This window comes from Pelodiscus sinensis, chromosome Z (genome assembly GCF_052426305.1).
Source record: "Pelodiscus sinensis isolate ZL-2025 chromosome Z, ASM5242630v1, whole genome shotgun sequence".
NCBI lineage: Eukaryota > Metazoa > Chordata > Testudines > Trionychidae > Pelodiscus > Pelodiscus sinensis.
The window spans coordinates 4,669,181-4,682,063 of record NC_143085.1 but is presented as its reverse complement, the minus strand read 5'-3'; the positions used below and the strand labels follow the sequence as shown (position 1 = coordinate 4,682,063).

Here is a 12,883-nt window from a genome sequence, read left to right as displayed (position 1 = left end):
ATGCAAAGTTTATTGCAAACGGCATACTTTTCATTTCATCACATGGATGACAAATCTAAACAGGTGTTAAATCACTCTGCCTTTCATATCTGAAGGCCAGATGAAAAAAAAATCCAGGAAGCTGAAATATATGTCAGGAACATTGTAAAGTACATTACATATTATCAACTTTTAAGTTCAAAAAATATGAACAGGAACAGAACACCAACTATACATGTTGTGTCCAAATATATTTATAACTGATTTAGACCAACTGACATTAACTGAGATTTTACAATGTATTCATCTCAATTGGAAAAAAAAACTTGCCTACACTAATGTGAAGGGTGAAACTGAGATCTGGACTGCAGCACAGGAGAGCGCAGGGCACGCTGGCCTCACGGCGGCATGGGGGCAGGGCGAACCCGCAGCCGAGCGGGGTTGCGGACGTGCCCTACATGGCAGGCTTTAGGACTGCAGCGGCCGCCATGTACGGCGGCGGCGCAGCCGGAAGCGGCGCACTGTGCGCTCCAGTTCAGAGGAGCGCCAGGTAGCCAGGAGAGGGGGGGAGGAAGCGGGGGCTGTGCCCGCACTCTCAGCCCCAAAGCGGAGGTCCCGTGGGATCGGACAGCGCAGGGCACGCTGGCCTCACGGCGGCCCGGGGGCAGGGCGAACCCGCAGCCAAGCGGGGGAGCGGGGCTGCAGACGTGCCCTACAGGGCAGGGTCTAGGACCGCTGCGGTGGCGGCAGCGCAGCCCGAAGCGGCGCGCTGCACTGCGCGCGCCAGTTGAAAGGAGCACTGGGGAGCCGGGAGAAGTGGGGGCCATATTAAATCCGACCGCGGGCCGCAATTGGCCCGCAGACCGGACTTTGGACATGCCTGCTTTAGTGTGTTACTTTTGGACTGTCGAGTACTGTTATCACCCACTTCAATTTTTTTACTCCAAGTTCAATGTAACTTTGCATCAGGATAATTCTTTAATTTGAGCATCCTTGTTGCTGCTGTTTTAAAGTTTTGGTTATTTATAGGAGGAGTCTGCAGAATGGCGTCAGTTCCAAGCTGATCTACAGACTGCAGTGGTCATAGCAAATGATATAAAATCTGAGGCCCAAGAGGAGATAGGAGACCTAAAGCGTAGACTGCATGAGTCTCAGGAGAAAAATGAAAAGCTCACTAAAGAGCTGGAAGAAATAAAGTCACGCAAGTATGTTAATGAGTACTGGAAGTTGTGTTTTTTATATTGCTTTTACGTGATTAGAGATGTTAATTTCTTAGCTGTCACTGTTGAAAGTCAAAGCAAGACTATCCTTTTGAGGCAAGATAATTTCAGCCTAAGATCTCTTGGTATGTTTCTAGGAACAATTTTGAAAGATGTTTTCTGGGGGGTTGTTTATTTTCCTTGACTACTTTTCTGCAGTGGAGAATATATAGCAGTTCTGACACTTTGGCACACACACACAAAAGATAGTTTAGTGTGTTTTAAGAGTCCATGACTTGAGCTTAGCCTCCGTGAAGAGGGCAGGGAAAGCAAGCAGTTTGTCTTTTCTGTGCTATTGAAAATTTGTTTATCTTAGAGGAGCAAAACACAAGTGTATCTTAATTAGAAAAGAAAAGGTTTGTTTTTTGACCATAGACTAATCATATAAAAGATGTTAAAATCTAACTTGTAGCTTGAATTGAGAGAGAAATCCTTTGAAGTTCTACAAGAGAGGGTTACTTTTAGATAACCTGTATAGGCTGGTAGTGTGAACCTTGGAATATTATAGGCATACCAACCTGCTTAAAACTTAGGTATTCTCACATCTGGTATTTGATTTCTAGTTATGGCATTGATTTATTTGAGACTAGAATATTACAAATGACAGTTTCAGAAGAAGAGGAGATTGTCCAGTCATACATGTAGTGTTCAGTTTCTTTGGACTATGGGATAATCTTTTTTGCTAACTTTATACTGTCAGTATAGCATAGTGTTATAGTTGCTACTCCAATACTTGGTATTTTTTGGAAAAAATAATTACACTATCAGAAAATAATCTGATATCACTGCATAGATCAGTCCATGAACTTCCAACAGTGAGCTGTTTAAAAAATGACTTTTTTTGTGTATTGAACAGAAGCAATATAGTATGCTTATCTAAAATGGAATTGTAGCATTTTGGAAACAAGTAATTTGGATTTTCTGAAGTTACTGTCCGTTTTCCTCAGTAATAAACCTTTACCTCATCAACTAGTGCAGAGTTTTTTATAGTAGTAATTTTTCAGTGACCCTAATTATGTTGTTCCGGCATCTTTCAAAAAGCACAAAATTCAAAGAATCAGTAGCGCATATAGCTCAAACATAATACCCGACCTGAACCCTGACCATTATTTCTCTGTGTTGAAGCCAAAAAGCAATGTGCTCAAATTGCAGCAAAGGAGATTTAAGTTAGACATTAGGAAAAGCTTCCTAACTGTCAGGGTGGTTAAACACTTGAATAAATTGCATAAAGAGGATGTGGAATTTCCATCATTGGAGGTACTGAAAACCAGGTTAGATAGTGCTTGATCGTGCTGTGAGGGCAGGGGACTGGACTTGATCACCTCTTGTTCCCTTCCTATTTTTGTATTTAATGATTCTTAGTTGTTTGGTCTGCATAACTGTTAGTCTCTAGTCTGAATCAAAAGGACCAATCAGCAGTTAGTTATGTTTGTGATGTTTATACATGTTCCCATGATTAAAACCTTGTTTAAAGTGTCACACAAATTAACACTGATAAGCAAAGAATATTTGAACACCACAGCTGGGTCAGAAAAAATAATTTTTGTAGTGGAATTTTATATGTACTGCATATATGTAAGATGTAGAAAGCAGATTGGAGAAGGATATAATTGAAAATAAGAGATGACTTGGATGGTGATGACAAATCACTTTAATTTCAAGAGAAGCTACCAATTTGAATAGTCTGTCAGGTAGTAAAACTCCCAATTACTACTGACCTAGAAGATACTCATACCAGGAATATAAGGAGATTAATGCCTTAACCCAAAATATTATAGCATCCACTTTTGATAGATATTTCTAACCTAATCTTTGCATGTTCAAAATAGGAAGTTTGTAATTTATACTTTGCATGACAAGTCTCTGGTTTCTGTAGAAAATCTGTTCATTAAGTTGAAATGAATCAGACTAACTGCGGGTGGTGGTTGGTTGGTAGGTAGGTATCAGCTCACTACCCTGGTGGGTAAAATATATTGGAAGAATAAAAGTATTATAGGTTAAACCACTCTAATCTGCCACTCTGTTCTGGGAACATTTGTGGCCTGGCATGATTTTAGTTAGCTAGATGTTAACGTATGTGGCTAATAGGGATGTTAATTGCAATTAATCAGCTAGTAGAGTAGTGGATGGAATTTCCATCAGCTGTTCAATGAGCTGATGGGGGGGGGGAGGGTGCTCACTATCCCCACTGTGGCTCTGCATTTTAAATGTAGGAGGGCTCTTACTACGTTTAAAAAACTGAGCTGCAGCTCTGCAATCTCCCGGGCCCGATGCAAGCCAGGACTGAACAGTCCCTGCTCATGCTGGCTCCAGGACACTGCAGCTCTTCCCTCCCTTCCCCCAATCCGGTCCCCCCAAGCCCTGGCTCCTGCCTCTCTTCTCCCCCACCTTATCTCCTGCTGCCTCTGATGGAGGGAAGCAAGGGAGAAAGAAGTGAGTAGTTGACTACCTGATAAGTATATCTCTAGTGGCCAAGCTTTCCAAAGTCCCATAAAGTTTGTTTACAGCCACCAGTCCTGGCTCTGTGTTCTATCATTTAGCTCTAATTTACCCCTAAATGTCTTCTAAGCAGTGGAAATGTTGGTAATGGTGCTAGACAATATTGCTTTTCGTGGTTTGGAAAATTCTGTAGTTTATCACTGGTCAGATCCTGAGAGTTGCAGACTAAAGAGGTTCCAAGCTATAGCTGCAAGTCCTCTAGAACTGATTTTTTTCCCCCTTGGAATCAGTGTTTACAATTGTAACCGAATCCTCTACTAAATGTTAACTTGAAAACAAGCTGACATCACATTCTCAGATACTGATTTCAGAAGTGCTTCCTAAATCCATGTTAGTTGCAGAGCATGATAAAATAATCTACTAGTAATTTATTTCCTAAAATCAGAAAAGTCAAAGATAGCTGAAATTGATTATTTAAAATCTTTTAAGATTCCAAAAGAAGTGTAACTGTGTAGCTGCTGTTGGAAAATGTAGCTAGCATGGTATTTGATCTGAAACTGAGACAATGAATAACATCTCAGATCCACATGGGCATGCGGAGGTACTTTTGCCAGACAGAACGATCCTCCATCACAGTGACAGTGAATGTCATAATCAACATAAACATAGGTTGAAAGGGCCCTTGCCTTCTAAAACCTTAGTGTCCCTTTGGCTTGCAGCTAGAGTTCAGTCTCAATTCTGTGGTGAACTTTAACATACACACTGCCACCCCTAAAAAAATGCAGTGAACTTTTTTACTTATGCAGGCATAAAAAACTGTTCCCTTCAAAAATAGATGTAACAGGGTGTGTTTATTTTCCAACTGATTGGTTTTTAAACTTTAGATTTGCCATAGACTAGGGTCCCGTGTTTTCCAGAAAGTTAACCTTGACTCTTGATAGATGAATGCTTTTTATTCACTTCGGGCTTCTTGTTGTCAGGTATTTAAATTAATTTGATTATTAATCTAAACCTAAATTACAACAAAAAGTAGTTAATATAACAAGTTAGTTATAAGCTAAATGCCTGTGCTTTTTGACATAAATAAAATATTTTTCTGATGTATCTAAGGTGGCTTAGCTTTTGTATACAGGCAGGAAGAGGAACGTGGCCGTGTATACAATTACATGAATGCTGTAGAGAGGGATTTGGCAGCTCTGAGACAAGGAATGGGGCTGAGTCGCAGGTCATCCACTTCTTCGGAGCCAACTCCCACTGTAAAAACACTAATCAAATCTTTCGACAGTGCCTCACAAGGTAATTATTTTCAGCCAGTGTTACAACTGTACAATGTTTGGGGATTCTGTATGTTGATGTGTACGCAGCAGATGTTCTAGCTGTTTCAAAATTCAGCTGCGTGACACCTCTATAGCAACCTACAGATGCTGTCTGAAACAAAACCACGTACACTGAATTACATTACTGGTAATACATTATTGTTAAGTAACTGCCCTTTCTCTTCATCCTCTTTCCCCAACCCCAGGAGTTGAATGTTCTCTATCCCTCACTGTCACTTACCTAGTGATTTGAACATTAGATGGTTTTGTTCAGCACTCTCACTCAGCAAGAATAGAATACCAATTGTACACTCAGCTGTGTCCCCAGCTTAGGGATATATTCAGTACTTCCTTTAAGGCACTGACATAAATGCCTGCAAATGAGCATCCTAGAAGCTATATAATGACTAGAACCATTTTTTTTCCAAAAAAGCGTGTCATCCCTACCTCTCTCATCTATGTCAGTGGCAACTATTGGGCACTTGGCACTTTAGGAAGTGAGACATTTTAAATTTAGAGACTGACTTTAAAGTCTTGGTTCTGAAAATTTGGACTTGGGTTATAGCCTTTATTCTCCTTCAAAGATGAATGTAGTTTACATGGGACAGCAAAAAGTCACAAATGCTTAGTGTTTACTTTAACGATATTTTTTGTGTGTGCATAGAATGAGTTGTTAATATAGGGCTTGTCTATGTGGTGAAATAATGCATCTTCTGATCTGGTATGTGCTAAAAGTTTCCTAGTGCGCTATACCAGTGCTTAAAATAGCACATTAAATTGAGTAGAGTCTACATAGACTGATTAATGCATCACACATAACTGTGCTTCAGAAATTATATCCCCTGTGAGCATACTGCCACAGTTGTAAACAGGTGATCGACACAGTAAGTTTAAGGCTAATGTAGCCACAATTTTTAGGTCACTTTTTTTAAATACTTTGTCCACACTACCAAGCTCATTCTGTCAGTTTTGAGGGCCATTAAATTCCATTTCAAAACTCCTGCTTTTCATGAGAAATAAAGCTAGGGAAACCCAGCAGTGTCTCATAAAATAATGGAGCATGGGCAGGCATATGAGAAGACAAAGGAGGCAAACAATGATCTGGGTCATTACCCCAAATGTGCTGCTTTTATGAACTGCATGTTATCCGAAGGGAGGACCTAATCAGCTTTCCTAGCCAGTCCGTGGATTCCTTAGGCAGCAGCATGGAGAACAGAGTGGATAAGTAGGAGGAGAAAAATGGTCATTAGGTGAGCTGAGTGTCTGATCTCACTGACAGCCAGGACCTTTTTATGACTTGGCAGACAATCCCCTCATCCTAGACTGTCTTAGTCAGGCCCTGATGTCGGGGAGGTCACTTCTGGTGAGTTCACATTTTTAATCATGCAACAAGTGGGTTAAGGATATCGGGTGTGATCTCTGGCAGCCATTGTGCCTATACAGCAGGGGTTCCCTGGAACAGCTTGTTAATGTGTCTTGAGACCAGTAGGAATCCTCCCTGCACATCAGGTTCCAGCTTGCAGCTTTCTGAAGAGACTGGATTTCTTAGAGACATGCATCATGCACCTTTCTCAACCATCTTAGGGTGGTTGTGGAATCTCTGTCTCTGGAGATATTTAAGAGTAGGTTAGATAAATGTCTATCAGGGATGGTCTAGACCCGTGGTCACCAACCAGTCAATCACGATCGAGTGGTCAGTTGCGAGGGCTCAACCAGTCGATTATGAGGCCCATTTCTCTCCACCCCCAAGAAGCCCCACTACTTACCTCCAGCGAAAATGGAGGTAGTGCCGGCTTCTTGCGGGGTGGACAGAAGTCCTGCAGCTGCGCGCCACTTCTGAGAGTTCCTTCTGCAGAACCTTGTCCCCACCCCAGCACCCTGCCCCTGCTCCCACTGGTACCCTTTCCCCTGTGCCCTGCTGCAGAACCCTGCCCCCACCGCAGCACTCTGCCTCTACTCCAGCACCCACTAGCACCCTTCCCCAGTAGCATGTCCTCTGCTCCCACCAGCAGAGTTCGGGCCACATTAGTGGGGCTTGTGGGGTTTTTGAGAGGATGTTTTTTTTCATCTCCCTTGTGTGGCCCCAGCTGACTTTTCTGTGGGTCAGTGACCCCCTGACTCAAAATAAGTTCCCTGCCCTTCTCAGAAATAAAGACAATGTAGAAACTTTTTGTGTTTGACACAGTATTTTATTTAAAAATGAAACCTGGCCAACAAACCCCCAATTGGGGTCAAGCCCCCATCTGGCCACAGCATCATAACACTCCTGCACCTCCTCACACACCCTAGATCTGAGCCTATCATATACTTGTCCTGAGCCCTTCATATACCCCAACCCAAATTCCTGCACCCTCACAGCCACAAGCCTGTGGCTTGCTTAGTACCACAGCCCTCCATCTGACCCCAACACTCCCTAGCCTGGAGCCTCCTCCCTGAGCCAGTGTCCTCTTCTTCACCTCCTCCTTCATCCAGATTTTCTCCCAGAGCTTGCTCTTCTCACCCCTTCCCACACCCAAATCCCTCATTCCCACCCCAGAGCCCACACATCCTGTCTCAACCCAGCAAGGTTATGGCTAGACTGCAGGAGTTTTTCAGGATTCCGGAGATATCCCAGAAAAACTCTTCCGCATCCAAGGATGCATTTGTTGTTCTGCTTTTTTTAGTAGAAGAGCAAACAAGTTCTTTTGGTAACCCCTATATTCCTCTTTCCACAAGGAATAAGGGGGATTCCAAAAGAAGGGGTTTTTCTAACATTTGGTCCAGTCTAGAAAGGCCAAATGTTGGAAAAACCTCTTTCTACAGAAGAATTGGGGGGGGGGGGAGTGGCAGTGTAGAGTGTATAAGGGCTGGGGATTGCTAGTGATGGAGAGGAGGAGAATAAAGAGTGTGGTGCTTCAAGGAAGGGGTGGGGTCGTGGGGGAAGGATGGGGCGGTAGATCTTTGCTTGTTCTGAGATTTTTAAAAGTGATCTTGGGTGTAAAAAGGTTGGAGACCACTGATCTAGACAGTATTTGGTCCTGCCGTGAGGGCAGGGTACTGGACTCGATGACCTCTCGAGATCCCTTCCAGTCCTAGTATTCTATTATTCTATGTCAGTGAAATGGCCCTTGTGAGTCATCAGTGCCTGCAGCAGCATCAGAAGTACCCCTTGCAGTTTATTCTTCAGCAAGGTGGTTGAGTGCCAAGATAAGATGTATATCTCATCTATTGCTCTACCGCAGTTAGGGATCTCCATTGTGACACAGTCCTCCGCTATGTCCTGCACGTTTCCCAGAGTCATTACTCTCCATAACACAGGTTATTGATTGCCTTGGCTACTTGGATCACAACACCTCCTACTGTAGATTTCCCACTCAGAATAGGTTCCCAGCTGACCGGTAGCTTTCTGGCATTGCAGAGCTATTGTCATTTGCTTCTCATTTCTCAGAGGGGGTCTCATTCTGGTATTCTTGTGCTTCAGCCTAGGGGAAAAAAGTGGCCTTATGCATGTGAAAGTTTTGCAGTCACTGCTAATCATCTCATAGCTGCATCACTCTGCAATCCCACCAGTCTGTTTGACACTAAAACAAGTGTAGAGAGGATCAAATGCCAGTCCCATTTGCCAGTTGCTGAATTCAAGTGCTTTGTAGAAGAGTATGTTTGTGGCCTCCCGAGATTTGTCTTCATTCTGGCTGGCCGTGGATACACTCTGGATATACTCCAGCATAAGGCACACTGTGGTTAATATGATTCCCATAATACTTTACGGCTGAATGGGTTCCATCCTTATTCTGCTATGGCATCTGCATTGGGGGGGAAAAAAGGATTTAGAAACACTGTTTGCCATTACTTTCAAAGGGGGAGGGGGAGAGACCAATGCATTATGGGATGCAGACAATATTTACCACCCAGCACAGTTGTGGACCCAGCATGCAGGGGGAGCATAGCCCAGAATGCAAAGGGGATGTAGGAACTGCATCTCTCAAAGTTGACAGTAGCCATCTGACTGGGGATGCACTACGTTGAATTATATCAAATTCTTGTGTGCAGTGGAGACCTACACTTTTGACTTTCCAAAATCAAGTACTAGAAAATCAATCTTAATAAATTTGATCTTATCTCTCTCCATGTAAACAAGGCCTAAGTCTCATTTATATTAAGACTGGTTTAAATTGCTCTGATAGTGTAAGTGACCTTAATGTGGTTGTAAATTCCATTTTAAATTACTTTTATATGCACTTTAAGGTCTCTTAGCACTATCAGAGTGATATAAACAGATGTAATGTAAATGGCAATTCACTTTCATACTCGCTACCTGAAAACCTTTCATATGATTCAGTATAATCTGTGTCATATGGAGATTCTGTAGATAGTCATATTTCTACATTTGTGTTCTCCCTGTTAAGTGTTAGTCTTCGTTGCTTTCAGTCTCCTCAGTTCTAAGTTGAGGTCGGGTAGTGATTTTGTTCATAATAGTTGTGCAACAAATTCTAGTAAAAGGAAGAAGTAACATGAGTAAATCAGCAGAAAACTTACTCATCTGTAGCTTTGGATAAAGTTGATTGCTCAGACAAATTGTGTTGATTAAATAAATAAATACTGTTCTTCTGGTAAGAAATTCACATCATTTGCTAGTCATGTAATAAGGAATCTGCTGACTGGCTGAGCAAAACCAGGTTTACACACAAGTTGATGGCACTTCTGTCGGAAATTTGGGAAAATGGAGGGGGGCGATGAAGGGGAGACTCAGTTCCTTGCATCTGGTTAGCAGACCCACAATTACCTCTGTGATTGTCTATAGATCAAATAACTGGTTGGTGGCAGTAGTTAGCATCTTCCAACATAATACCTTTTACCTTAGCTCTACCCTTCCCAATAGTGTGTGAAAATGCTGATACCCAGTTAGAATGGTGGAGTTGGAATATATGCCAAGGTGGGTAAAATGTGTGTTCAGAGAGCTTCTACCATGTGGGGGGAGAGAATTAGGGTACCATTATGATGGAAAATGGGGGACCAGATATGGAGGTTAGGAGAGAATGAGGGGGGCACACAGCCAATGGCCCACTTTTGAAACTTGAAAGTTGCTTTCCTAAAGATGAGCACTGCACAATATGAGCAAACAGAACACTTGTCAGGTTCTGCCCTTAATTTTCTTGATATGTGGTTACATGACCACTTCTACATTTGACTGATAACCATGCCATGTTTGGGATGGCTTTCTTTTTATTTTTTCAATAGTTCCAAGCCCTGCCACAGCCGCAATTCCTCGCACTCCTCTTGGTCCAAGCCCCATGAAAACACCCCCAGCAGCTGCTGTGTCTCCTATGCAGGTAAGTGCTTGTGATGGTATTTGTCAAAGGAATTGTGCATAAAGTCATCATGGTACAGGTTGTACCTCCCTTAATCGGGACTTCTTGGTCCAACACCAACCACAGATGTTCCTGGACCACAGAGCCCAGGAACAGGGACATCTGGCAGTGATGCAGGAGTGCTGTAGGGGACACTAGCAATTCTGCTGAGTTCCCGAATGTGTTTAGGGGGAATGGGCAGTATAACAGGGAGCCCCAACCCTGGAGCGACAGCTGAGTGCAGGCTGGCATCCTAACATGTGGCAGCCCATGTCAGGAGAACAGGCACCTACCCTGGTCTGCCAAATCCCCTCATTTGGAACAGTTAGGTCCCAAGAATGCCAGACCAATGGGGTCCACCTTTATTCCATAGACACGGGTTGATTTTTGTGGGCAATAGTAATAAAATATTGTCTCCATTGTCTGAAATGTAAAGCTGGACAAAATCACTTTTTGTCTAATGGTACTTAAAAAAAAATTATTTTCCTTAAAGCCCAATTCTGTTAGCATGGAATAACCTCTCCCCATATCTTGCCTTTGATACAGAGGCAGTATGTCTCTCTTCCCTCCACGTTTCCAAAGAGGTTGTCAGGACTAGAGATGTAAAATCCAGTATAATTGGTTCTTCTTTGAGTGCCTGCTCATGTCCATTCTGATTAGGTGTACATGCGCTGTGTGCACAGATTCCAGAGCTTTTTTCCCCCTAGTAGTATCCATAGGGCCAGGCAGGGATACCCCTGGAGTGGCTCCAGTATACCAGTGCATATATACCCCTGATGACTCCTCCACCCCCTCAGTTCCTTCTTGCCGGCTCCTTCCGACAAGGGGAGGTAGGTGGGATGTAGAATGGACATGAGCAACACATCTCGAAGAACAATAGTTACGAGGTTAGTAACCTCTTCGAGTGCTTGCTCATGTCCATTCTGATTAGGTGAATCCCTAGTCGTTCCCTTAGAGGTGGGGGTCAGAAGGTGACTCCTGACTATACTTCTGCAGACCTCAGTACTGCCGCAACTACTGCTGCATCTTCTCTGTGAATGTGTGCACCGATGACCACGTGGCTGCTCTACCGATTTCCAATATTGGCATATATGCCAGGAACGCTGCTGAGGCAGCCTGTGCTCTCATGGCGCTGGTTTTCCTGCACCCTCGTAGCACTCCCAGATACAAGATGTGATCCACTACGAGATGCATTGCGCAGAGAAAAATGAAACTGTGTAGTCCGATACTAAACTACAGAGAATTGATATTCTTGTATTCTGCAAGGCTAACGTCAATCTTCTTGAACCTATCAAGAAGAAGTTTCTAGGCCTTTGTCACAAAAATAGTATGGTCTCCTTTGGGCATATCTGTACAGGGTCGATCGTAGCCTGTGATGTAATTTTATTAATTTTGTGGGCTGCTCTGTAGAACTTGTATTAGAGCAGGGCTGCTCACATGTGGCATATGGCCCATTTGTTTGTGGCCTGTGGTGCAGTTTGTTTTGGCTCCCAAATTGCGCAGATGAGAGCCAAAACAAAAAAGTAGTCAATATAACGGTCTTCTGTGGAGATGGGTTTTAGTAGTTAAATTCCTGAACTGTCATTGCTCATTAAAAGTGCTGTCATATGACTGGAAATCGGGTAACTATTGCGTTTTATTAATATCAGCAGAACTGACTTAAATGGGGCCTGCATGTTGTGTTGTCTTGCCTTAATCATTGTATTCATGCCTGTTAGTTTGAAAACATGTTTGCATATATTTGCATATATATGCAACCACACTTAAGTTGTGGTTCTCGACAGGTGCTGTGAGTATCATTGTGGCCCCTGGGGCTTCCAAAGTTGAGTAGCCCTGTATTAGAGGGTTAATAGACATAAATTGGCTATTATAATTCATATTATAGAAATCCAGATTTATGTTCAATGCATTGAGGTACCCCAGGTTCTGTCCTCTTTCCAGCCTTCTGTTCCTTTGTTCAACTGCTAGAGGAGAACATTCAATATCACAGGATTTCATTAATAGCAGTATTCTGTGCATATTGCTCAGTCTTGCTTTCTATGAATCTGGGCACAACCGTTTTTGTTTTCTGTGGTGGAATAAAGTGGAGATGTGGATGAAAGCCAACAAGGTTAGGCTTGGAACAAATAGAGTAAAGGTACCAGTTGGTGGGATGGAGCATCTTGAGGAATTGGCAAGCTTATTTCCTTCAGTGCATATGCTCACTTATTATCAGTAGTTTTCATATTAGATTCAGAGCTTTGAAGGTCAGAAATACCATTGTGATAACTTTCATGTCCACTATTGTAAAATTGTGCTAACACTTTTTTGAGTTTCAGCTTATAGAATTGAAGGAATAATGTTTGAAATCTGTCTAGACGTGGCAGGATTTTTTAAGTGCAAATACTGATAAGCTCTATCTCTTTGCACCAAGACTCATTCAGAAAGTGAACGGCTCAAAACAAAAGTGGAATAATTAGATGTTTTTGTCAGAAAATGTGGTTTTCTGTGGTTCAGTGAGCAGTAAAAGTGGATTTCAGAAGGCAGCTGGATCTCGTATGTTTTGTCATCTGGGGGTTCAGTC

The 12,883-nt window shown here is 42.7% G+C and overlaps 1 protein-coding gene across 5 annotated transcripts in view; it reads left to right on the top strand.

The window, feature by feature from the left end:
* The window catches only part of SPECC1L (sperm antigen with calponin homology and coiled-coil domains 1 like), a 126,372-nt gene that overhangs the window by 59,861 nt on the left and 53,628 nt on the right, over positions 1–12,883 (top strand). For all 5 annotated transcript variants that reach the window (XM_075897998.2, XM_075897997.2, XM_075897996.2 and 2 more), the window contains 3 exons: positions 1,009–1,184; positions 4,810–4,973; positions 10,211–10,302. In XM_075897998.2, the coding sequence (XP_075754113.1) occupies positions 1,009–1,184; positions 4,810–4,973; positions 10,211–10,302 (432 nt within the window). The remainder of the gene's footprint in view (positions 1–1,008; positions 1,185–4,809; positions 4,974–10,210; positions 10,303–12,883) is intronic.